General features: G+C 42.1%; 1 protein-coding gene and 1 pseudogene across 5 annotated transcripts; one reads left to right on the top strand and one right to left on the bottom strand.

The window, feature by feature from the left end:
* Positions 1–1,791: 1,791 nt before the first annotated feature.
* Positions 1,792–27,771, bottom strand: GDE1 (glycerophosphodiester phosphodiesterase 1). Of its 5 annotated transcripts, XM_070362448.1 has the most exons (7): positions 27,358–27,768; positions 27,047–27,133; positions 11,454–11,629; positions 9,583–9,688; positions 6,394–6,486; positions 3,614–3,825; positions 1,792–2,406 (listed from the first exon to the last, which is right to left on the bottom strand). In XM_070362448.1, exons 1-7 carry the CDS (start codon positions 27,616–27,618, stop codon positions 2,259–2,261), a joined length of 1,083 nt encoding a protein of 360 aa, XP_070218549.1. In that variant the 5' UTR covers positions 27,619–27,768; the 3' UTR covers positions 1,792–2,258. The 5 variants fall into 5 exon arrangements, with proteins under 5 accessions (XP_070218549.1, XP_070218550.1, XP_005894483.2 ...); XM_070362449.1 differs by lacking the exon at positions 6,394–6,486 and having other exon boundaries at positions 27,358–27,771; XM_005894421.3 differs by lacking the exon at positions 27,047–27,133 and having other exon boundaries at positions 27,358–27,765.
* Positions 16,733–18,726, top strand: LOC102277586 (coronin-2A pseudogene; annotated as a pseudogene).

Raw genomic sequence — 27,771 nt, 5'->3', positions numbered from 1 at the left:
TATAATCTGAGCCCGAATCCTTTTTCTAGTACTGTTGCATGACTCTAAGCAAGTTACTTAACTTCCCTGCACAACAGGATTGTAATGGTACTGGCCTCATGGTGTTCTAATAGACACACAGAAAGGATCTGAAACAGTGTCTAGTAGATGGCAAGTCAATAAATCCCAGTCATCAGCACTTTACTTGCACTCTTTAATCACACCTACTCCCTGGCACAGTACTAATACTGCCCCTATTTTAGAGATGAAATTAAGACACTAGCTATATAACTTGCAGAGGTCATATACCCAGTGACTAGAAAATTCAGACTTAACTTTATGAGGCCAAATCCTTTTGTTAACCTTTCTTCATTGGAATTCTCCATTCTTCAAGACCCACGAGCACCTTAATTGGGCCTGGCTGAGTCAAGTGCAATATGGATTTGGGCCAAAGTAAAGACAGGGAACTTTGACTCTCAAAGGGTCTTCACACCACAGAAGCGATGTTGTGAACTCTGTACTGCCCCGAGATAATTCCTTCCCTGTCAGTTGCTGTGTGGTCTCTGCAGGTAGGCCAAAGGGGAAATTCAGCCCACAGATGTCTTCTTTGGCCCCTTTCTTCTCGTCACTCCAGTCATAACTTGGCATGCAGGTCACGCAGCTTAGATATGTTCCAGTCATTGGATCTTTGTTATTTTAAAATTCAAGAAAATTCATTTGTAAACATCCCAAGTGTGATTTACTGCCCTCCTGCCAACACCAACTATAGCAATCATCAGTCTGCTTCTCACCATCTAGCTGTGTGGGCTGATGGCCTTGCTGCTGCATGTGTGAGGCTGGGGACCCATTAGGATTCAGGAGGGAAGTCATGACGAAGCTGTGGGCCTGTGATCAAGGCTGATGGAGCTGAAAGGGGGGTGGAGTGGGGACGGAAGTAGAGAGAGAACTTTGCAATTTTTACTCAACTTCATTTTAAATATTGCTACTTAAGTTCACAATGTGACGCCGGGGAGCTCTATGTTATAAAGGTAGACAAAGTGACTGGTTCTCTGAACTGACTGACCTGGATTTGAATAGCAGTTACACCAAGGAATGTGAGATCTGGGTAAGTGCCTCAGTTTTTTAACTTCGTAGTGCCTCAATTTCCTTATCAGTAAAAAGAGGTTAATCTCTCTTAAGATTTTTGTGAAGGCTAATTAAAATAATGCACATTAAACCACTAAAATTACTCACAAATAATAAGCAAGAAATTTTATCATGAGATCAGGCTCTACATCACCAGCTGTCATTTCTGGGACCCTTCCCTTCCACAGATTTTACTTTTCTCATCTGTAAAATGAGGCTAAGCCTAGATGTTCCTGAAGTTTCTTCAAGTTCTGTCTGAACAGCTGTTGTAGAGTAGCTTGAAAGGGTACAACTCTGCCCCCTCGTGGTTTGAAGCTCTTATTTCTAGATACCATCAACAATCCCTCAGACTGGTGTCAAGACTTCCCTACCATTTTCATTTTCTTCCCTATCATTTGGCTTCCCTTGTAGCTCAGGCAGTAAAGAATCTACCTGCAATGCAGGAGACCTGGGTTTGATTCCTGGGTTTGGAAGATTCCCTAGAGAAGGAAATGGCAACCCACTCCAGGATTCTTGCCTGGAGCATCCCACGGACAGAGGAGTCATAGGGTTGCAAGAGTCTGAGAAGACTCAGCAACTGAACAACAATGTCTCATCAGCAGCCCTGGTCACTGAACTGACAATAGCAGCTCCCCTAAATTTTCCAGGTCAGGATATGATGCTTGGTACACGGTTTTCCCTTAGTGCTCCTTTTAATGATTTTATTAGTATGGTCACAAGTTTGATGTCTACAGTACATTGATAATGCAGCTAGATACAAACATCTTAAATAAGCAAATTACATAAGTGTGTCAAGTTTTAAAATGTCTACTCCGAGTGATCATGCATTTCCCATGCATTTGCATCTGCACCCCCAAATTGCACAATACAATCTGTGCTTATCTTCACTGGGTCTTGAAGTGTGCCTCCTCTAAGTCAGGGCAGGAGTGTTGTGCCTTTTGCAGACCCAGACTTTGAAGAGCATCACTTTTGAACTCAGGCATTCCATGGAGCACGGTGGCTACACTGGGTTTTGCTTTGGTTCAGGTGAAAACCCAGTTACGACTATTGCTTATGTGAGCCACCCGATCCCTCAAGGGCTTGGGCTTGTTGATATCCCTGCGTGAGGCCCACAGACAGTTTCTGTAACTGTGTTTCCTCCCTGCGGGGGAAGTCTAGAATTCAGGTGTGCAGTCTTCCAACATGCTGTCAGTGATATAGCTGGAACCAAGATGAGATTCGTAGTAACTTTTTTCATCAAAAGTATTAACAGTCCAAGCAACAACCTGAATGCCTTTAGCTGACCACTTCTTCACATAGTCCCTGGAGAAAGAGGAAAAATCAACCATTAGAATAATGCCAACTGTCTCAGAAATCTCTAATGGTCTCTAAGTATGATGTTCACGGAGGACTAACAGCACCCAGGAGCCTCTTAACCGGCCTCTGCACTGCAGCCAGACTGTTCCAAGCCCAGCATGAGCGCCTCCCCAACACTGCCGCAGCTTTAAACACTTCAGCCACCTCCTAAAAACAATTCCTTGCGGCCACGTGCCCCTACTAGAGGCTGTAAGCAGTGGCCTAGCCCCACCTGTTTCTTTGGCCTCATCTTATGCCACATTCCCTGTTTCTTTTGTGTGTGTGAACTGATTTTTCATGCAATTCCTTGCAAACAACAGGCTCTTTCCTGTCACAACACTTTGGCATGTGTTTTCCTCCGACTTGGATCTCGACCCCTACCCTCCTCAATTCCCTTCAGATCTTAGCTTAGTTGTTTAGCTGTTACTTCCGTGGGGATGTTTTCCCTGACTCCTTTACTAGGAGAAATTGAACAGTATACATGTACTCGTTTCTCCTATATAGCATTTATCTTAGCTGTAATTTAATATTTATTGGGTCGCTTTTTGATTAGCATCTCTCTTTTCCTCTTGACTATAAACTCCATGAGGGCAGGCCATGGCTTCCTTTTTTTCACCACAGCCATCATCAGCTTCTTAATACAGGACCTTGTAATACCATAGGCATACACCAAATATCTACTGAACTGAATGCATGCATGCCTGAAATAATATAAAACTTAAAAACTATAACCACCTGAAATACACAGCCATAAAATTGCCAAAACAGATTCAGAGAATGCTAACAGTTTAGGGAATGGAAAGTTTCTCAGAAGCAATGAAGTGGAGCCTGTAGGAAAGCTAGGAGATGAGGCAGGCACCCACAAGACGTCTTCCCTGGATCCTGTGTTGGTTTTTAAAGGGAGCCAATCACAAGGAAATACAATTTCTCTGTTTCTGTTGTCATAGTTTGACACTACTTCTTTAAAATGCACTAAAAAACAAGAATAATTGATCAGTATCTTTTGGAGACAGTGAAATAGGCCTGAACTCTTTCCACCTAAGCAGCTAATGGCATTCCAAATTAATAAAGGCATGGCTTGCTCTGTGGGTGGGAACCAATGCAGGTGTCCACTGTTAATCCTCCAAGAACACTCAGGAAATGTGTCAGGAGAGGATAAAATCTTCCAACTTACGGGGATATAAAGTCCTTTTGTGCGAGGAAAGCTGAAACTCCACACAGGTACCACAAGATATTATGCATACTCCAATCGAGCAAAATGTCCAAGGCCACAAACATGGACTGTTTCCAGAAAGATTCAAAGCGTGGTTTCCCATCTCCTGTGTGGCTAAGGCTCCAGGGTCTATGAATTAAAGCCGTTACTACATTCTGATCTGTTTGTCTCATCTGAAAAGAAATTTGGGGAAAGAAAGCCATAATCACATCTTAACTCTAATACCTCTCATTTGCTCTTTAGATTTAGCCAATGTACTCATTCTGAACGAGGAGGTCACGGGTGGTATGCTGCCCCCATGTCTACTAAATACTCTATCATACATCCTTTGAGAAAATAATGTGTGAGATGTAAAGACGTAAATATACAATATAGACAAGAACACTTCCTCCACAATCCTAAAAGAACTGCAATCCTATCTTTAAAATGAGAACATTACAATTTCAGGGTCAAATTTTAACAACGTCACAAAGAGTAACTTTTAATTGGATATGGATTTAAATTATGGCTAGAGATAATCAGAATGCAATTAGGATGAAACCATGACCATGTCAAGATGGGCTGGTTAGTTTTTGATCCTTTTTAGAGAAAATGGCTAAAAAAAGGTGTGGGGTTGGGGAAACTGGCTGAGAGAAGAGAAAAGAGAGCAGTGGGGAAAGGGATGAAGACAGAGCAATGGGATGCAGTAGAATTCTTTAGTCTGTGCTCTATGCTGCTCTGGAAAACGTATCACACATTTTAAAGGTCTGTGGTTAAGGAAGTTTGGGAAACGCCGATTCAAATGTCTGAAAGCCCCATTACACTATTCATCTCAATGACACTATATCTCAGTAGGTGCCACCCTTACTGTAAAATTTTAAATATATGCTATGTTGGCCATTGTTGAGGAACCAACTCTTTGTTTTGGAAACTGGTGAACAAAGGGCAAAATTAAGCATTTATTTGCTACTGAGTAGCCAAATCATAGATGAGAGTGCCTTTCTACAGAAGAATTCTACCTAGCTAATGTGCTTAGTTGCTCAGCCGTGTCTGACTCTTTACGACCCTGTGGACTGTATGTAGCCTGCCAGGCTCCTCTGTCCATGGGGATTCTCCAGGCAAGAATACTGAAGTGGGCTGCCATGCCCTCCTCCAGGGGATCTTCACAATCCAGGGATTGAACCCAGGTCTTCCACATTGCAGGCGCCACCAGGGAAGCCCATGAATACTGGAGTGGATAGTCTATCCATTCTCCAGGGTATCTTCCCGACACAGGAATCGAACGGGGGTCTCCTGCATTGCAGGCAGATTCTTTACCAGCTGAGCTAACAGGGAAGCCCCTAATCTAGCTATACATGAAGAATATATGACAGACTTAAAATACTGATATTTTACAACTGCTAGTAAATTGCCAGAACTGGCCACTGGCATCAACAGCAGCTGCTGACAACACAAGTCAGTAAGACATTATGTACCTCCTGATGGAAAAAGACCCTCACTTAAGAAATTACCTTGCCAAGAATAATTAAACCTAATCTGATTTATAGCCATCACTACCAACTTAAAGGAAATATACAGAGGAGACAATGTGTTCAATTGTATCATGGCATAATTAGCAAAATTCAGACTTTGGTAAATAAACTCTACAAAACAGTCTGGTTTCTGCAACAAATATATCATGGGGGCGGGGGGATAAAATTTACAGGTTTTAAGATTTAAATTCTAACATGAAGTTCTTATTTGGGTCCTGATTCAAATTAATAATTTGTAAAAAAACAAAACAAAATAAAAAACTATGATATTTGTGAGACAAATGAAAATTTATACATTGGATATCTGATGATCTTAAGTACTTCCTGTTAATGGTTTTAGATGGGATAATGATATTGTGATTATGTTTTTTAAAGATATTTAATACAATTTTTATGGATGAAATGTCTGGAATCTGCTTCCAAATAACACTGGGGATAAACGGGATTATGGATGAAACAAGGATTATTATTAAAGGAGGGCTCGCTCTACCATCTACGTATTTCAAATTAAGGCATCTTTTAAATTGTCTAAGTAATTGACTTATTTTTTAAAAAGGTCTATTCTGCTGTTACTTAGTAAGATGCAGAGATATATAATTCTTTCTGTTCTGAGAATGCTTATCAAAGTAATCTGAATGAGTTATAAACATAAAGTGAAAGTGAAGTCACTCAGTCGTGTCTGACTCTTTGCGACCTCATGGACTGTAGCCCACCAGGCTCCTCCATCCATGGGATTCTCCAGGCAAGAGTACTGGAGTGGGCTGCCATTCCCTTCTCCAGGGGATCTTCCCGACCCAAGGATCGAACCCAGGTCTCCCACATTGCAGGTAGACACTTTAACCTCTGAGCCACCAGGGAAGCCCTTATAAACATAAACACACACACACACACACACAGAAGTCGCTCAGTCGCGACCGACTCTTTTCGACCCCATGGATTGTAGCCCACCAGGCTCCTCGGTCCATGGGATTTTCCAGGCATGAATACTGGAGTGGGTTGCCATTTCCTTCTCCATATAAACATAAAAGGAGGAGCTAAAAAGGAATCAAGGTACCTTAAAATGGGGTCCAAGTACCCTCCCCTTCCCAAATTTTTGTTACTTTAAAAGAGGGGTTTCTTTAATTGATTCAGTTCACTTTAATAGGCATCTATCTTATACTTATTTAGTCCACTGCTATTATCACCACCAACTAACAAAATATTACATACAACAAAAACCCAGAATTTTACCTTATAGATAACTTCTGGCAAGAAAGAGCAGACGATACTATTATTGTATAGTTTAGGAAATTCCATATATACTTTTTTTAGAGCATCAGTAGCCTGTAAAACAGACAGATTCATGTATTTAAAATCTATTACAATGTAGTCCCAGCCAGTAGCTACTGTATTAAGTACAACTCTATTAACTACATCAGAAGTTTACTAATATATGGGGATGTTCAAAGGAGTATTGGTAGGTTGCATTATCCACTAGGATGCATTTTAAACTCATACCAGCAGATAAGTAAGCAGCTGGGGTACTGCTGCTTTACTATTTTATTGAGAGGCTCACCTCCTTCTGTCATACTTTGGAAAACTATGGCAGACTACAGGCCAGTGGAGGCTGCAAACAAAAATTTAAAAGTCTTTTCCTTATATCCCAGTTTAGCCACTAGGAAAGGTCCTTTTATTCCTACAACTCTATCACTCTCTGCTTTTCCTGGCTGAAGCAGGAGTCAACCAATCTGGGAACTAGAAAGGATAGATTTTCTCAGTCCACAGAGAGAGGAAACGTCTGAGAGGAAATGTCACCCATCACCAGCATGGAGGGAGAAGCAATGGGACAGGGAGAAACTGGGGAGAGCTGGAAGTCTTCCAACTCTTCCCAGGATGAGCAGAAGTTTCTTTTTGTAGCAGTCCAGCTACTAAATGACAAGAAATGACACAAGTAAAATACTGGCATTGTGTAACCTTTATTGAATTAAGAGATCTGGCCATGGAACAACCGTAGCAGCTAACAACAGAGGTGTCCAGATGTTAAGTGGACTGTAATGTTGTTACATCGTAATTGTTGAAATACCCCTAAGTTTTGGAAAATCACATTTAACCTATAACCAAATATAAGCAATGAAATGCAATAAAAAAATAAGAAAGAAATTATTGATGTCATGCTTCCCCTCACTAATACCACAAAGTGCTAGAGAGTTGAGGTCATTTTCAACCAACACACACTGTGTGTGATGTTTCATCTAGATTCTTTATCTAATTCTCATAATGACCTTAACATGGTCATTTCTTATGTTGTTCCCTCTTTGCCCACCAGGAAACTGAACCCGATCAAGGTTAACATTACACTGTAGGAAGCGACAGTTTAGTCATATCTCCATCGCCCGTGATCTCACTCCTGCACTGCATCTCCAACTGGCTGCTGACACCTGTTGCTTTATATTCCCGTCTTGGTGAATCAGATCACTATGTTCTATCCAAAGCTGCCCAAACCATCTATGAACACCCAGCCAGAAAGCTCAAATGGCAATACCTGGATTAAAAGACAAAATTTCTTCTCCTCCCTCATCTTAGTCTAAGAAAATAAGCAAGAATGTCAGTACACTGTGGGTGAAACGTAGGGCCTATCAGGGTTTCCAAACGTGGGCCATATCATCAATAAAACCTAAGGTGCCCATTAAAAATAATACATGTTCCTTGAGCCCACAACCTGAGCCATTTTTAGGATTTAATCTCTGAGTGGGATGGCCTAGGAATTTGTATTTTCAATATGTATTCCTGGTGATTCGGATGCAGACTGACTGAAAAACCTAGATATAGAGAACCATCAGTTTACCAAAATAATAAATTAGCCAGAGCACCCTTCTCCTCTTTCTTCAAAAATGGGAGTTTATTGTACTTAAGTTAGAAGTTCATATTTCAGGTTTTAACAATTATTTTCAATTTTAAACAAAAATTGTTTTCAACATTTTTTATTTTTAATAAAAGTTGGTATCATTAGAACTCTCCAGGATTTTACAGGCAAGGATAATGGAGTAGGTTGCCATTTCCTTCTCCAGGGGATCTTCCTGACCCAGTGATCAAACCTGTGTCTCCTGCTTTCGCAGGTGGATTCTTTACCACTGAGCCACCTGGGAAGCCCCTAGTTGGTCGTAACTGATCATAATCATCACTGGGGGAAAATACCCCAGAATAAATGCAGAAAAATGTATTTGTCCTTGAAAAGTTAAGAGAACAAACATAATATGAACCATATTTTCCCACTGATTTCCACTGCAATAATGTGTTTTTATGTATAAAAGTATATGTTCTAAAAGTTATGCAAATCTCATTTGAAATGTAATATCATATTTAAAAAAATTATAGTAAATAAGTACAACTATTCAAGTCACAGAATAAAAAACTATATGTAAGGGGGACTTCCCTGGTGGTCCAGAGGTTAAGACCGCCTGTCAATGCAGGGGACATAGTCCACCATCTTCCCTGGCCCAAGAAGATCCCACAGGCTACTGAGCAACTAAGCCTGTGCACCTAGAACCTGTGCTCTGCAGCGAGAGAAGCCACTGCAATGAGAAGTCCGAGTACCGCAATGAAGAGTAGCCCCTGCTTGCTGCAACTAGAGAAAGCCTGTACGCAGTAACGAAGACCGAGTACAGCCAATTAAAAAAAAAAAAAAACTATACATAAGGGACAGAAATCATACAAAAGAAGATAAATATCCTTTTAGCTATCAGAAGCTTTAAATACAGGAGCTTTCTTTAAATTCAGTCCACAGCTCTCTATCTAAGACTCTTATTAGCCAGATCCAACTGGTCTCGTGTTCAACTTCTGAAATTCTTTTTATGAGGTTACTGCTAAGTTGCTTCAGTCGTGTCTGACTCTGTGCGACCCCGTAGACGGCAGCCCACCAGGCTCCCCCGTCCCTGGGATTCTCCAGGCAAGAACACTGGAGTGGGTTGCCATTTCCTTCTCTAATACATGAAAGTGAAAAGTGCAAGTGAAGTCGCTCAGTCGTGTCCGACCCTCAGCGACCCCATGGACTGCAGCCTACCAGGCTCCTCCATCCATGGTATTTTCCAGGCAAGAGTACTGGAGTGGGGTGCCATTGCCTTCTTGCCTCTTTACTATTTATTTAATATCTTTGGTGAATGTTTTATCCAAGTAAGAGAAACCTGACTCTTCCAATTCATGCTAGTTGTTGAGTATGAGGAATTAAACAGTTGCATCAAAGTTTAAAAAGTTAAAAGATTCCATACTTTACTGCTTCCTTGAAGATGTGGATTTTTGCTTTGTAAACTTGCATTACGCAAATAGAATTTGTAAAAATAATTTAAGAAGAAAATATAAATAAGAAAATATACAATTAATTTTCAAACAGACTAGCAAATAAAGAGGTATTTTCAAAAGAGAAGCCTATGGAATAAACTGTACCTTATATGCATGGCCCTTGACATCAAAGAAGATTGTGAGGTTATGGTTTAGGCACTCTGCAACGGCTTCTCTTAGGGTAGGGATCTTTTCATTAGGGAAATCATTCCTACAAGAGAGGGTAAAGGAATAGTACAATGTAGGAAAAAAGAAAAGATAAAAATTAAATGAAACAGACATCTGACAAATGTCTCCCAACCAAAGGAAGAGTGTTTTCACCAACTTCCTTTCTCTAACCACCCCAAAGTCCAAGGACAATTTACGATATCTTAAACCAAATTAAAGATATGCTAGGCCAAAGATCAGCAACAATAAAAATCATTCACTTCTCAGGCATTCACTGGATTTGTAATTAGTAACTTTAAAGGTCAGAGTATATGCCATCTTTGGAGAACTCAGACTTAATGTTAAGATTGTGACTTCCCCAATAGAGTCTTATGCAGGAGAAATTCCTAGCAATACATATACATCTGTTAACTGTATTGTTGTACATTTAAGTGCAACTTTAAAAAATAATTTTCTAATACATAATTCTTAAAAGAAAAGGAAATTAAGTGCCTGACACACAAGAAACCAGCTTTTCTCACATAATGAAATTTCAGTCTACATGATTTAACGTATGCTAATTCAACCACATTATTCCAGCGTTAAGATCTTGGTTTTAAAAAAGATAAAGATAACTTATCTAAGCATTTTTGCTATAAGTGTTGACTTTGAACTTTACATCTTTAATAGCTGCTGCTGCTGCTGCTAAGTTGCTTCAGTCATGTCCGACTCTGTGCCACCCCAGAGACGGCAGCCCACCAGGCTCCCCTGTCCCTGGGATTTTCCAGGCAAGAACACTAGAGTGGGTTGCCATTTCCTTCTCCAATGCATGAAAGGGAGAAGTGAAAGTGAAGTTGCTCAGTCGTGTCCGACTCTTAGCGACCCCATGGACTGCAGCCCACCAGGCTCCTCTGTCCATGGGATTTTCCAGGCAAGAGTACTGGAGTGGGTTGCCACTGCCTTCTCCACATCTTAATAGCTACATCACTGTAATATGGAAACCAGCCTTTCCCTCCCCTTTGGCAGAGCAATCAAGTAACTGTACTAGTAGACAGCAATTTCAGCAGCCCTGACTCAGAACTTTCAAATGTTATCAATCTCCTTTCTAAAGTATGACTTCCTTTGGCTGACTTTTTCTTTCAGTTCCAAGGAAAACAAAGTCCAAGCCATCTTGTGGGGAGGACTATAACTTAATCACTGGGTCAAATAAATTGACCAGAGAACTGATATAACATGAATTACAGTAAGAACACATTTTTCAGTATTACAAAGACAAGAGGAGAGGGATTTAAATAGTCACATTACAAAGTATATTATCCAGTATACCAATTCCAAGGTTTTTATATAGCTGTTAATGGTGGGATGGGCAAGGGTTCTGTGGTCATATACGTTTGAGAAACACTAAATTAAAGGTAAGAATTGACTGACAGGGATACACTGACAGATGTATCCCTAAGGGAAACATCTAAAGTATTTGATCTTATTTAATCATAGAACCCTTTTCTTCTGGAACATCTTACAGAACTAGCTCTGATATACATACATACACACACACATATATAAATTTATGACAGTACAAAGTAATTGCCATGTTAGAGTATTGTCTTGAGAACAATTCTGAATCAAATCTGGCCTCAGTGGGAAAAGATGAATAACATCTTATTTCTGTTGTTCCTGGCACGTGCTTGTTACTTGGGAAACCTGTATATAGTAGAAAACAAAACATAACAAAACAACGCTTCCTGGAGCAGAATCAGAAGGTGCCAGTGTCTTTATGTGATCTCCAACACAAGCTGAAAGATATGTTTAGGCGACAGTACACCACTTACCTTAATCTGTGATTTGCTGCAGGATTAAGCTTCCTAATTTGTTCAAATGTCAAATCACACAATCGACCGGTGCCGTCAGTCGTCCTATCTACTGTGCTATCGTGCATTAAGACAGGAATCCCGTCAGCAGTAAACTCAAGGTCCAGTTCCACGCCTGCTGCTCCATTCTTAGCTGCCTTAACAAAAACACCGATGATTTTACTGTCAAGTGGCCACAGGTGTCATTTTGCAATCTAAGCACTCAAGATGACCGTCAGGGCTGGCTGAGCAGACTGTTTCTTTTACTGATTCTAGTCCCTTCCTATACCAAATAGCAACCCAACCTGTTTTTTTCATGGATGTTAACCTTACTTCAATACAAGTAAGGTTAGGTGGTGCTAGTGGTAAAGAACCCGGCTGTCAAGGCAGGAGACTTAAAGACCAGTCTGGGTCAGGAAGATCCCCTGTAGGAGGGTATGGCAACCCACTCCGGTATTCTACCCGAAGGCTCTCAAGGACAGAGGAGCCTGGCGGGCTACAGTCCATGGGTCACACAGAGTCGGACACGACTTAATGACTTAGTACGGCACAGCACACGTTAAAAATGTCAATGTAAGTAATCCATAAAAACTTTGACTTCCCCACTTTTCTCATACTCAGACTGGCAAATGGGGAGAGTTCTGGAATTTGTTTTCTCTGCTTGCTTTAACTATATGGGCCATTAATGGCTTACAATTACAAATATTTAGTCAAATTTCACTGTTTACCCACACTCTCTGGTATAGACTCTCTGATGATTCCTCTGTTTGTTGATTAGTTGGCTACTGCTTTTTTCTTGGTCCATCCTCTAGAGCAGAAACACCTAGCCTGCTTCTAGGAGACACTACATTTGTTAATGTGAGCAGCACTGGCTGTTGGCCAACAAGTTGGTGAGCCCAATAAGGCACAGAAGGATTTATCTAAAAATAGAACATGAACATAAAGTTTGAGGGGCCACGCTCCTCTGAAACGCACTGTCCAACATTTGCTTCCTTGGCTTCTTTGAGACAATGAAGATATGAAATGTTCAGTATGATGAAGACCTTAAAGTTAAAATAAATTTTTGTAACTATGCAAAAACATGAAATAACTTTTTTTAATTAGGCAAAAAGACTTAATGGATATTAACATTTTGCCATATTTGCTTCAACCTCTTCTGCCCTAAAACAATAATACGTATTATTTTTCGTCACTATTCTAACTGCTTTAAATGTAGTAACTCATTTGCTCATCACGACCCTCTAGGAGGTACTATTAACAGGTTATTTAACTTATACACAGAGTACATCATGCGCAGTGCTGGACTGGATGAAGCACAAACAGGAATCAAGACCGCCGGGGGAAGCATCAGTAACCTCAGATATGCGGATGACACCCTTATGGCGTTAACTGAAGAGGAACTAAAGAACCTCTTGATGAAAGTGAAAGAGGAGAGTGAAAAAGCTGGCGTAAAACTCAACATTCAAGAAACTAAGATCATGGCATCCGGTCCCATCACTTCATGGCAAAGATGGGGAAACAATGGAAACAGTGACAGACTTTACTTTCTTGGGCTTCAAAATCACTGCAGATGGTGACTGCAGCCATGAAATTAAAAGATGCTTGCTCCTTGCAAGAAAAGCTATGACAAACCTAGACAGCATATTAAAAAGCAGAGACATTACTATGCTGACAAAGGTCCGTATAGTCAAAGCTATGGTTTTTCCAGTAGTCATGTATGGATATGAGAGTTGGACCATAAAGAAAGCTAAGTGCTGAAGAAGTGATGCTTTTGAACTGTGGTGTTGGAGAAGACTCTTGAGAGTCCCTCGGACTGCAAGGAGATCCAACCAGTCAATCCTAAAGGAAATCAACCCTGAATATTCACTGGAAGGATTGATGCTGAAGCTGAAACTTCAATACCTTAGCCACCTGATGCAAAGAACTGACTAACTGGAAAAGACCCTGATGCTGGGAAAGACTGAACGCAGGAGTAGAAGGGGACGACAGAGGATGAGATGGCTGGAGACCATCACTTGGTGGACATGAGTTTGTGCAAGCTCTGGGAATTGCTAATGGACAAGGAAGCCTGGCGTGCTGCAATCCGTGGGGTCGCAAAGAGTCAGACACGACTGAGCAACTGAACTGATTAATAGACTCATTTTCAGATGAGGAAAACTGACAGATATTAAGAAACTTGCTCTGGGTTACACAAACAAGGATGTGGTAGAGGCTGCACTTTCTTTCTTTTGAAAAAATATTTATTTACTTATTTGACTCCACCAGGTCTTAGGTGTGGCACATGGAATCTTCATCTTCACTGTGGCAATGTTAACTCTTAGCTGTGAGGCATGTGGGATCTAGTTTCCTGACCAAGGATTGAACCTGAGCCCCTTGAATTGGGAGCATGGAATCTTAACCACTGGACTACCAGCAAAGTCCCGAGGCTACACTCTTAACCACATGACCTTACTATCACACTACAGATACAACTAGGCAACCCACTCAAGTACTCTCGCCTGGAAAATCCCATGGACAGAGGAGCCTGGTAGCTACAGTCCATGGGGTCACAAAGAGTCGGACACGACTGAGCGACTTCACTTTCACAGCTAAATTTCTACCCTCTTTTTCTCAAAAGGTAACTGCCAAGTGGATGTGCATTATTTCCATATCAATCCCTTATAGGTCTTTATATATTTACTACACACTTAAGTATAAATAAAAATATATGGCGCTGCAGTAGTGCATAGTAGACGTTCAATAAATATTAGCTATGGTTATGATGTTCTTTTTAATGACTATAGTTGTAATACAGTCAAATTTATTATGTCCTTTATAGGTGGAGATTTGTCTATTTTACTTAAATCCTTTCTTAACCTCACTTAGAAAGATAAATAACTGTTATTTTTTTTAGGCTTCAAAGGTTGATTTTCACATATATTACTAAGTTTTCCCACTCTAAAAATTCCAATCCCAACACTAACTGGCTATGTCATCTAATTACTTACATTACTCTGGCCTGTTTCATCATTTTCATGATGATGCTTTTCTAAGGATCTTAAGAGTTGTTCTGAGAATTTAGAAATAATGCATGTAAATAACCAAGCTTGGTGCCTGGCTCAGAGACAGCACTCAATAAAAGCTATTATGACTAGAAAAACACTTATGCCTCAGCGAAAAAATCATTATTTAAGATGTAATGCTTCAGTTCAGTTCAGTTCAGTTGCTCAGTCGTGTCTGACTCTGCGACCCCAAGAATCACAGCACACCAGGCCTCCCTGTCCATCACCAACTCCCGGAGTTCACTCAAACTCACGCCAATTAAGTCAGTGATGCCATCCAGACATCTCATCCTCTGTCATCCCCTTTTCCTCCTGCCCCCAATCCCTCCCAGCATCAGAGTCTTTTCCAATGAGTCAGCTCTTCGCATCAGGTGGCCAAAGTACTGGAGTTTCGCTTTAGCATCATTCCTTCCAAAGAAATCCCAGGGCTGATCTCCTTCAGAATGGACTGGTTGGATCTCCTTGCAGTCCAAGGGACTCTCAAGAGTCTTCTCCAACACCACAGTTCAAAATTCTGCGCTCAGCTTTCTTCACAGTCCAACTCTCACATCCACACATGACCACTGGAAAAACCATAGCCTTGACTAGACGGACCTTTGTTAGCAAAGTAATGTCTCTGCTTTTCAATATGCTATCTAGGTTGGTCATAACTTTCCTTCCAAGGAGTAAGCGTCTTTTAATTTCATGGCTGCAGTCACCATCTGCAGTGATTTTGGAGCCCCAAAAAATAAAGTCTGACATTGTTTCCACTGTTTCCCCACGAAGTGTACACTAATTAAAGGTACATCTTTTTATAAAAGTGTACCTTTTCTAAGTTAAAGATATTTATTATGCACTGGTAAATCAACACTGGTTACATATTTTATAACATAAAACAAGAACACATTTCCAGTATTCACAGTGCATCTCTCTCACTGTAACACAAATGTTAACCTCATTCTTTGAGGCTAGTAATTAGGTTCAATTATACTTTTATTCATTACGGGCATTTTTATTTGGCTACCACACAAAAAATAACAACGGTGAGAGACTAGTACAGTGTAGTATAGTAACTGATAAATAACCATATAATACAAATTCTTGTATTTTAGCAATAACAATTAATAATAGAATAGTATAGCACAGTATAGTAACAGAAATCAGATCAATGATTGCCTTAGGGCAGAGGCAGGAGTAGAGGCTGACTCCAAAGAGAACACATATGGACATTCTAGGGTGATGGAAATGAAACGAAGTGGTGCCTGCCCAGCTATATGTTTATCAGAAGTCATAGAAGTGTATACTGAAATACACCTTTAATTGTATATAAATTATACTTCGACAAAACTGACTTTAAAGTATCTGCTTTAATAAAGTCATTGTATCTATTTATTGACCATGCTGTGCAGCTTGTGGGATCTTAGTTCCCCAACGTCCTGTGTTGGAAGCCTGAAGTCTTAACCACTGGACTGCCAAGGAAGTTCCAGTCATCAATATTCATATGGCTTTTGAGATACTATTCACATACCATAAAATTAATCCATTTAAAGTATACAATTCAATTTTTAAAAGCATATTTGCAATTGTGCCACCATCACCACAATGAATTTCCAAACTTCCTCATCACCCCTGCTAAAAAATAAACCATACCCATTAGCAGTCAGTCCCTACTTCCCTCTCCAACCCTCCCAGTCCCTGGCAACTACTAATCTACTTCTCTCTCTGTGGCTTTGCCTACTCTAGACATTTTCTAAATATAGAATTCTAAAATATGCAATATTCTGTGACTAGGTTCTTATACTTAGCATACTGTTTTCAAGGTTCATTAATGTTATAAGTGTATGAGGACTTCATTCCTTTTCCCTGTGAAACAATATTCCATTGTGTGGATACAGCACATTTTATTCACCCTTTCATCAGCTGATGGACATTTCTGTTGTTTCCATTTTTTTGCTATTATGAATAATGCTGTGAACATTTTTTGTGTGTGTGAACATTCTTGTATGATGCACATTTTTACACGGTGCATGTTTTCAACTCTTTTGAATATATACCTAGGAGTGGGACCGCTGCTTCATATGGTAATTCTATACTTAACTTTCTGAGGAACTGCCAGACTAGTTTCCCATCATCAGTGTATGAAGGTTCCAACTTCTCCATAATCTTGTCAATACTTCTTGTCTTTTTGCTTATACCTGTCCTAGTGGGTATGACAGGGAAAGGTACACCCAACTAAATTCAGAGTTCCAGAGAATAGCAAGGAGACACAAGAAGGCATTCTTCCATGAACGATGCAAAGAAAGACAGGAAAACAACAGAAGGGGAAACACCAGAGATTTCTTCAAGAAAACTGGAAAAATCCAAGGAGTATTTCATCCAAAGATGGGCACAATAAAGGACAGAAACAGTCAAGACCTAACAGAAGCAGATGAGACCAAGAAGAAATGGAAAGAATACAAAGAAGAACTGTACAAAAAAGATCGTAATGACCCAGATAACCACGATGGTGTGGTCACTCACCCAGAGCCACACATCCTGGAGCATGAAGTCAAGCGGGCCTGAGGAAGCACTGCTGCCAATAAAGCTAGTGGAGGTGATGGGATTCCAGCAGAGCTATTTAAAATCCTAAAAGATGGGAGTGGCAGCTGTGAGGCACTGGAGCGACTTTAAGATGTCACAGCACCCCCAGTACCGGAGCTCCAAGTTCCGCCACATCTTTGGCAAACCAGCCAACAAGAACTGCTACGACTCTGTGCCCATCACCCACAGCGTCCCAGACAATCATTTCTGTGCTGTGAACCCCAATTTCATTGCAGTCGTGACTGAGTGTACTGGTGGGGGTGCCTTCCTCGTCATCCCCTTGCACCGGACAGGAAAGTTGGACCCTGACTACCTGAAGGTCTGCGGGCACAGAGGGAATGTCTTAGATGTCAGATGGAACCCTTTCAATGATTTTGAGATCACCTCCTGTTCTGAAGATGCCACGACTAAAATCTGGGGCATCTCCAAATGGCTGCTGACCAAGAACCTCACAGCCTTCAGGAAGGAGCTGGTGGGCCACGCCTGCAGAGAGGGCCTGGTGGAGTGGCACCCCATGGCTGCCAACATCCTCTTCAGCTCTGGCTACGACTACAAGATGATGGTCTGGAACCTGGATTCAAAGAAGTCTGTAATCATGAGCCCCATGAAGACAAGTAACTGTCACCAAGACGTGATCCTCTCCATGTCCTTCAACACTAATGGCAGCCTGCTGGCCACTGCCTATAAAGACAGCAAGATTCGGGTTCAGGACCCCCGAGCAGGGGCCATCCTCCAGGAAGCCAACTATAAAGGGCACCGGGCCAACAAAGTGCTGTTTCTGGGGAACCTGAAGAAGCTGCTGTCCACAGGCACATCCCGAGGGAATAACTGGCAGATGGCCCGATGGGACCAGGACGACCTCTCTGTGCCTGTCACAGAAGAGGACCTCGACGGCTCCTCGGCCGCGCTGTTTCCCTTCTATGACGCGGACACCAACATGCTCTAGGTGGTGGGTAAGGGAGAGAGAAACATCCGCTACTATGAGATCAGTGCCAACAAACCTCACCTGAACTACCCAATGGAATACCACTCCATAACCCACAGAAGGGGGTCGGGGTTGTGCCAAAGAGAGGTCTCGACGTGTCCTCCTGTGAGATCTTCCGTTTCTACAAGCTGATCACAACCAAAAGCCTCATCGAGCCCGGATCCATGATTGTATGCAGGCAGTCAGAATCCTACCAAGAGGACATCTACCCGCCTACGGCCAGTGCCCAGCCCTCTCTGACAGCCCAGGAGTGGCTCAGCGGGATGAATAGAATCCGTCCTGATGTCCCTTAGGCCTGGTGCAGAGCTGATGAGCCCACAGCCTCTGCCCTCAGAGAGACCCCTCTCTGTCCCCATGGCCCCCACCTCGCCTCTTCAACCAGACAGAAAGGCTGGTTGCAGAGGATGGCCGGAGGCCCTTCTCCCTGCTAGAGGAGAAGGTGCCAAGGTGGGCGGCAGAACACACACTGGAGAAGAAAACCTGGCTCACAGATGGCTTTGACATCTTCGAATGCCCCCCACCAGAGACAGAGAACGGGCTGCTGCAGATATTCTATTGGCTTTAAGATGAGATCCAAAGGCTCTGGAAGCTGCTGACACAGGACAAGGTCCAGGCCAAACAGCTGGAACTGGAGATCAGAAACTTGTGGGTGAGCTCACAGAGGCTCTGAGCAGAGTCCTCTGCCCTCCTCACCCTCAGGGACACCAATTGGTTCCATGGGGAGGTCCAGAACCAAACCACAGGTCCTCTGAGAACACCTACTGTTTCTATAATTTTTTACTAGAAATGAAACTCTTGGTCACTGAAAGATTCCAGTGGGACCTGCTGCTGATTTTCCATTTGCCTTCTTGAAACAATGGTGTCTGAACTGACTCTTTTTAGATGATACCTGGTAGCTCAGATAGTAAAGCGTCTGCTTACAATGTGGAAGACCCGGGTTCAATCCCTGGGTTTGGAAGATCTGCTGGAGAAGGAAATGGCAACCCACTCCAGTACTCTTGCCTGGAAAATCCCATGGACAGAGGAGTGTGGTAGGCTACAGTCCATGGGGTCACAAAGAATCGGACACGACTGAGCAACGTCACTCACTCACTCACTGCCTTCGGTTTACTTGTTTTGAACGGTCCACGATAACTTCTGAAGGGGAAGACTATACTGTAGAAAGTTAGAGCTGGAAGGACCTAGGAGGTGAAGCCGCCTCTGGTTTTCAAGTTGTGGTTCACAGCAAGGCGGGGTGGGGAAGGTTAAGCCAGGAGGGCTGTTTTGTAATATTGGCTTCTATGAATACATAATTCTGCTACTACAAATTAGAAGTTTGCAAAGCAAATAAATAAATAAATAATCCTAAAAGATGATGCTATTAAAGTGCTGCACTCAATATGTTAGCAAATTTGGAAAACCCAGTAGTGGCCACAGGACAGGAAAAGGTCAGTTTTCAATCCAATTCCAAAGAAAGGCAAAGCCAAAGAATGTTCAAATTACCCTACAATTGCACTCATTTCACATGCTAGCAAGATTATGCTTAAAATCTTTCAAGCTAGGCTTCAGCAGTATGTGGACAGAGAACTTCCAGATACACACCGGATTTAGAAAACGCAGAGGAACCAGAAATCAAGTTGCTGACATCCGCTGGGTCACTGAAAAAGCAAGGGAGTTCCAAAAAAACATCTACTCTTGCTTCACTGACTACACTCAAGCCTTTGACTGTGTGGATCACAGCAAACTGGAAAATTCTTGAAGAGACGGGAATACCAGACCACCTTACCTGCCCCCTGAGAATTCTGTATGCAGGTCAGGAAGCAACAGTTAGAACTGGACATGGAACAACAAACTGGTTCCAAATAGGGAAAGGAGTACATCAAGGCTGTATATTGTACAGCCTTATTATTTAACTTATTTAAATAATATATAACTTATTTAACTTATTTATAAGTAAGTTATTTATAAATAACTTATTTAACTTATTTATAAGTTATTTATAAATAACTTATTTAACTTATTTATAAATAAGTTTAAATAACATATAACTTATTTAACTTATATGCAGAGTATATAAGTTAAATCATGAGAAATGCTGGGCTAGAAGAAGCACAAGCTGGAATCAAGATTGCTGGGAGAAATATCAATAACCTTGGATATGCAGATGACACCACTCTAATGGCAGAAAGCGAAGAGGAACTAAAGAGCCTCTTGATGAAAGTGAAAGGGGAGAGTGAAAAGTCTGGCTTAAAACTCAGTATTAAAAAAACTAAGATCATGGCATCAGGTCCCATCACTTCATGACAAATAGAAGGGGAAAAGGTGGAAGCAGCGACAAATTTCCTCTTCTTGAGCTCTAAAATCACTGCGGATGGTGACTGTAGACAGGAAGTTAGAAGACGATTGCTTCTTGGCAAGAAAGCTATGACAGACCCAGACAGTGTGTTAATAAAAAGCAAAGGCATCACTTTGCCAACAAAGGTCCGTATAGTCAAGGCTATGGTCTTTCCAGGAGTCACGTATGGATGCGAGAGCTGGGTCATAAAGAAGGCAGAGCACCGAAGATGCTTTCGAACTGTGGTGCTGGAGAAGACACTTGAGAGTCCCTTGGACAGCAAGGAGATCAAACCAGTTGATCTTAAAGGAAATCAACCCTGAATACTCACTGGAAGGAGATACTGAAGCTGAAACTCCAGTATTTTGGTCATCTGACACCAACAGCTGACTCACTGAAAAAGACCCTGATGCTGGCAAAGACTGATGGCAGAAGGAAGAGAGGGCAACAGGGGATGAGATGGTTGGATGGCATCACCGATTCAATGGCCATCTCCAGATGGTGAGGGACAGAGAAGCCTGGTATGCTGCAGTCTATGGGGCCACAAAGAGTTGGACATGACTTGGCGACTGAACGACAACAAAGGGTGTGTGAAGTAGTATTTCACTGTGGTTTTGATTTGCATTTTTCTGATGGCTGACTCTGTTGATTATCTTTTCTGATGGGCTACTTGTATACCACAATTCTTCCAACAAATGTCAATATTTATCGAGTGCCTACTACGTATCAGGCACTGTTCTAGGTAGTGAGATTGGTGAGCAATGAAAAAAAGGAACACGGATCTTACATTTTAGTGGGGAGAAAGAGATTATCAACATGTTACATGTCCTATGGTAGTGATAAAAGTTTGAAAAAGAAAATGGAGGGTAATGTGAGAGTTAAGGCAGGCAGGAGTCACTAGACAAGACAATCAGGGAAGGCCTGTTTAAGAATATGGTATCTGAGAACAAGACAGAAAGCCCAGAGATAAACCCACACACCTATAGGCATCTTATCTTTGACAAAGGAGGCGAGAACATACAATGGGGCAAAGACAGTCTCTTCAATAAGTGGTACTGGGAAAACTAGACAGCTACATGCAAAAGAATGAAACTAGATAAATCAAAATGGATTAAAGACCTAAATGTACGATCAGAGACTATAAAACTCACAGGCAAAACATTCTATGACATAAATAACAGCAGGATCTTCTATGATCCACCTTCTATAGTAATGGAAATAAAAACAGAAATAAACAGGTGGGACCTAGTGAAACTTAAAAGCTTTTACACAGCAAAGGAAACTATAAACAAGGTGAAAAGACTCCTCAGAATGAGAAAAAATAACAGCAAATGAAACAACTGACAAAGGATTAATTTCCAAAACAGACAAGCAGCTCATGCAACTCAATACCAGAAAAACAACCCAATCAAAAACGGGCAAAGGCCCTAAACAGACATTTCTCCAGAGAAGACGAACTGCTGGCAATTAAACACAAGAAAAGATGCTGAACATCACTCACTATTAGAGAAATGCAAATCAAAACTACAATGAGACATCACCTTCCAAGGTCAGAATGGCCATCATCAAAAAAATCTACAAACAATAAATGCTGGAGAGGGTGTGGAGATAAGGGAACTCTCTTGCACTACTGGTGGGAAATGTAAACTGATTACAGCCAAAATGGAAGACAGCATGGAGATTCCTTAAAAAACTAGGAATAAAACTACTATATGACCCAATTATCCCACTACTGGGCCTATTCCCTGAGAAAACCATAACTGAAAAAAATACATGTACCCCAAACTTCACTGCAGTACTATTTACTAGGAGTACTAGGACACAGAAGCAACCTAGATGTCCACTGACAGATGAACGGATAAAGAAGCTGTGGTAGATATATACAACGGACTACTGCTAAGCCAGAAAAGAAATGATGTGAGTCAGTGCTAATGAGGTGGATGAACCTAGAGCCTGTTATACAAAATGAAGCTGTTACAGAAACTGTGGTGGGGGAAAGAGACAAGTGGCACTTGGAGATGAAGAACAGGGTTTATTCAGCACCAGTGCGGGCTCAGCAGTCACCTCTAAACTCCCCCACCCCCGCCTGCTCCCCTGTTCCCCCCAACCCTGGGCTCCACCCCAGGCAGAAGCAATGGGCAAGCAAGATTACAGAAGTAGAGGTGGTGAGTGGTGAGCAAAAGCTGTTTAAGCAAGATAACAGGCAGAAGGCAGAAAGTTGTCTTTAGGACTTTCCCTCTCAAGCAGCTCAGCCTCCCCCCACGCCCACCCCAACCTGGGCCCCGCCCCAGGCAAGCAATGAGCAAGCAAGATTACAGAAGCAGAGGTGTTGAGGGGTGAGCAAAAGCTGTTTAAGCAAGATAACAGGCAGAAGGCAGAAAGTTGTTATTCTCGATGGGGGTTGGTATTCCAGTTGAGGGTTCCCACCTCAAACCAAGTCAGAAAGAGAAAAGCAAATATCATATATTAATATATATATATGTGGAAACTAGAAAAATGGTACAGATGAACCTATTTGCAGGGCAGCAATGGAGATGCAGACACAGAGAAGAGACTTATGGACACTCTGGGTAGTTGGGGAAAGGAAGAGGGTGGGATGAATGGAGAGAGTAGCATGGAAATATATACACTACCATATGTAAAATCGATAGCCAATGGGAATTTGCTGTATGACTCTGGAACTCCAACCAGGGCTCTGTGACAACCTAGAGGGGTGGGATGGGATGGGAGGTGGGAGGGATGTTCAAGAGGGAGGGGACATGTGTATACCTATGGTTGATTCATGTTGATGTATGGCAGAAACTCACACAATATTGTAAAGCAATTATCCTTCAATTAAAAATAGATAAATTAAGAAAAAAAAGAATATGACATCTGAGCTGAGACTTTAGTGATAAAAGTCAACAATACAAAGATCCAGGAAAAGTTTTCTAAGTAAAAGAAATGGCGAGTATGATACAAACGCCACAAGGTAGAAAGGAGCCACAAAGTACCGACTGCCTACAGGGATCTGTTCCTCTTCTTCTTCCCTGCTATTACCAATCCCTCCTCGGGTGTGTGTGCGCGCGTGTGGGAGACAGAAAGACTGACAGAGAGTGACTGACTTCTGGAAAGACTTATGCAAGAGGGAGTGCAGTCTTTTCTTGAGGTCAGATGGTGATCCATAAGAATATGAGGCCTGGGGTTGCAATGGTCACCTGGCAACTATCAATACAATGAGGGCTATCAATATAGTACAAATATGCTACAGGTGGCAGAGCAGACAGAGCTAGAAACTGAGTCCTCCACAATCACAAACTGCACAGCTGAATAAACCATCCTAGAAGTTCTCTCTCCCAGACGTACCTCTTATGGAATAAAGTCCGCTTATTGTTTGAAATATTTGAAGTTAGACTTTCTATTGCATGAAGCTAAAAGCATCATTAATAAACACCCAAGGTAGTTTAACCAGAAAGGTCCGAAATACAAAGTTGTTTTGATTTTACCTAAGTGCAATAGAAAGACAACTGGAGGGTTTTCAAAACTGGCAGGATTTAATTTGAATTATACTTTTAAAGCTTCACTCTGGTCCCTCTGTGGAGACTGAACTGCAGGTTTAATTTCATGCTTCAGTCACTGGTTGTAATTGTGAATCTTTCTGGAATGCATTCATTTCACCTCTCTCAAGTTTCTCCTTCTCTAGCTATTCTATAACCTACCAGAAATTCTACCACTGTCAAAATGTCTTCCCTGAATTTTTACATATTGGAATGTTTAATATAAATTATGAGCTGCAAACAAGCACAGGGAGGAAGAACAGGACAAAAAACAATCCTGAAGGGAATAAACTACATACTTCTTTTGAAGTCAAGAGGGATGTCTTCTGCAGTCTGTAGTAGCTGTCTTCAGCAGCTAAATTCTATCGCGGCTAAACAGTTCACTGACAATGACCTCAAGCTACGTGACATCTCATTGCCTCTTAAACCAGGAATCAGCTTGGAACAATGTTATTTAATTATAATTACATAAAGACATGTTCAACTTAAACACATAAGGTATGAATGGAATTTAGCTGTAATTCCCTTGCAACACAACAGGATATGACACCCTATCCATGTATGTGTATTTTGCATACACATATTTCCACATTTAATATGGTTTATATTTAGTTGACATGTTACTGGCCAAACCATGACATCCATTGGTAAATATTTATGAATACCTTCTGTGCTCAACTAACACTGAGTTATACTTTAAGGCATGGACATGAACTTGGGCAAACTCCGGGAGATGGTGAGGGACAGGGAAGCCTGGTGTGCTGTAGTCCATGGGGTTGTGAAGAGTCAGCTATGACTTGGCGACTGAACAACAACATGCTTTAAGGCAATTTACATAAAGGTAAGTTGAAATGAAAGCCTGTTAACGATTATTTTTTTTTCTATAGTAATTATTCCTTTTCATGACAATTTTATCTCCTGTGTAGTTATGTTACTTCATCCAACCTTTCAGTTTGTTTAGAATGAGAAATACATCCTTCACCATCTTTAGACTTATTTTTGAAATTTATTTCAATTGGAGAATAATTACTTTACAATATTGTGATGGTTTTTGCCATACATTACCATGAACTGGCCACAGGTACACACGTGTCCCCTCCCTGCTGAACGCCTCTCCCACCTCACTCCCCACCTCATCCTTACAGGTTGTTAGAGCTCTGGCTTTGGGTTCCCTGCATCATACATCAACCTCCCACTGGCCTTCTATTTCACATATGGCAATGTATATGTTTCAATGCTATTTTCTCAAATCATCCACCTTCTCCTTCTCCCACTGTGCCCCAAAATCTGTTATTTCTTTTTAATTATTTTTGTTTTTTTTAATTGTTTTAGTTTGTTCTTTATGTTTTTAGACTTATTTTTAAGCAGAATGCTAAAAGAGCTGCTCTGTCTCCCTTCTGTCACAAAGAACTAAAGGGAAAGAAGCATAAGAGACCTAACTTGGTTTATAAACAGATGCCCTTCACCAAATTAAAACTGCCTTCTGACCCTCTTCCTTCTTCAGACTTAAAACTTTTTACCTTTACTCTGTCTTTAGATTCTTGGTCCAAAGAGCTAACATTTGTGGAATCTTATCTTGGGCCGAGCACTTTATGTCGACTACTTTACTGAATCACAACTGATTAGGCGGATATTAACATCATTCCCACTTGACAAATGAGGAAACTAAGGTCAGAGCTAGGATCAGAGTTAGGCAAGGTATGCTATGCTTGCTACATCCTACCCGTGACTCTGACTGGGACACAGAGCACTTAAGCAACTCGCTCACCACACAAAACTGTCTGTCCCCTAGCTGGACAAAGAAAGGTCAGTCCAAATTCAACATCCTGGAACATGGATATTCTAATCTACAACAAAGAGCACTGGGGCTTGGAATCAGAAGGTGATACCACGCAGGGCCCTGTGGAGCTCGTGGGCACAAAGACTTATCTGAGTCCCCCCACTTCTTGTATTCCAGGAAACAGCTTTCAGTCTGCCTCCGTGACCTTCCCCGAGTTCCAAAGGGCAGATTCAAGCAGTTGTTAATCAGGGAAGGGAGTGGATGTGAGACCAGGGGGAAACAGTCAAGAGAAGTCTTGGGGCAAGGTCCTGTTTCCCTATCAACAGATAAACACAGCAATATCTTTGAGCTATTTACAGGTACTGAAACCCCCTCCAGGTGGGAGCATTTATGATTAATGACAGTACGCTGCCCAGAAGCATGTAGACCCCAGACCAGTTGGACCTGAAGGTTGAAGATGTTGACTCCCACTTACCTCACCACCAACCCATCAGAAGAATGTCCACGAGCTGATCATGCCCTCTTTGAACAATTACTATAAAACTTCTCACTATCTTCCCAAAGTGGGGACACATGGTTTTGAGGGCATTAGCCCACTATGGCTCCCTTTCTCTTTCTACTTCACCCAAAACTCTGTCTCTGAGATTTCACTTGGCACCGGTGTATAGAGAAGCTGAGCTAACAGAATCAAAGGCTGAATTCGAGAAAGAGTTGTGTGTGTTTGAGCCAGTTTTCCTGACTCAATGTTAAAATGTTTCAGAGAAATGAGAGGATCAGATATAATTTCACAGATGCAACAGTGCCTAGACAACTGCAAAGCTCTCTTACTAAGCAAGTTATCATTATGATGAAGTCTGGAGACTGCCAAGAGAAAAGGAAAGGCAGAAATCATCAGGCGATCTGCTGCCAGGGTTGTCTGACCATGGGGATCCTGATAAGGAGAAGACCTGGATACTTGGGAGGACAAATAAAGACAGCCCCTGTGAAAGTGATCCACTTAGAATATATAAGCTAACCACTGACCAAGACTCTCCTTAACCAGGCCAGATTTCCTGCTTCATTCACACACCAGCCTCTGTTTAGCCCCTTGAAGTTAGGCCATATACTATTCTGTTCCCAAGGATCCTAACATCATTCCCACCTCAGTACCTTTGCACTTGCTGTTTCCATTTCCTGGAGCACTTTTCCCCCAGATTCATGGGTGGCTCTTCATAATTACAGTTTCAGTTCAAAGGTCACTTTCCAACAGGATTTCTGTCTACAGTAGCCTGACTTCTCCATCTAGTCATTCCTTATTGCGCTAGCCTACTTCTTCATTGCACTCATTGCTCTCTTAAAAGTACCTCATTTACGTACTTACTTGTTTAAGGCCTGTCTCCCCTACTCCAACGCCAAGCTCTGTGAAAGCAGGGACCCCTTCTGTCTTGTTCATGACCATCCTCAGTACCTGGCATATAGCAAATACACAGGTATTTGCAGTGTTCCATAAATACTTGGAAGTCCGGAGATTTTCCGGCATTCAGAAGGATTGATGGCCACTTGAATGTATTCTTTGTGGACGAATGGGGAATGGTAAGACCATCATGAAGAGGCTGGGGAACCTTCGGAAAGGCAGGCAAAAAGTCCAAGCTCCCAGGAGGGGCGCAGGGGAGGGAGGCGTGGGGGACTCACCTGCCGAATGGCCGCCAGCGTGTTCTCGGGAGCGTCGTGGCTGCCTCCGCGGTGGGCGATAGCGGAAACGCGGTCCCGGGGCTTGAGCACCTGCATAGCCCTGCGGGAGGGCACTGGCTCAAAGCTGAAGAGGCGCAACAGGAGGTAGAGGCTGCCAGTGAAGAGGCAGGCATTGAAGGGACTGCGCGTTAGCAGCAGCAGCACCAGCAGCAGGAAGGAGAAGGGGCCCATGAGGCCCCCCTGTTCCTCCCACAGCCACATGCCGGCGCCCGCACCGGCACAGATGGGAGGCCCGGACCCGCCGGGCTCCCAGGACAGGAGAACGAGAAACTAAGACGAGAGCTCAAAGCGCCGGCTGCAGCCAGCACCCTTTGAGTGGACCAGCGCCGCACAATGGCGGCGGCCGCTACTTCC

This window comes from Bos mutus, chromosome 25 (genome assembly GCF_027580195.1).
Source record: "Bos mutus isolate GX-2022 chromosome 25, NWIPB_WYAK_1.1, whole genome shotgun sequence".
Lineage (NCBI taxonomy): Eukaryota > Metazoa > Chordata > Mammalia > Artiodactyla > Bovidae > Bos > Bos mutus.
Note: the sequence above shows the minus strand (reverse complement) of the source record. Positions and strands in the feature narration are given on the sequence as shown.

Coding starts and splice junctions, on each gene's coding strand:
- GDE1 (XM_070362448.1), bottom strand. CDS start 27,618: ATGTGGCTGTGGGAGGAACAGGGGGGCCTCATGGGCCCCTTCTCCTTC. Junction 11,630..27,046: donor GGGAGACAGGCCTTAAACAA/GTAAGTACGTAA, acceptor GTTTTTGTTAAG/GCAGCTAAGAATGGAGCAGC. Junction 2,407..3,613: donor CAAAAGGACTTTATATCCCC/GTAAGTTGGAAG, acceptor CTCTTTCTCCAG/GGACTATGTGAAGAAGTGGT.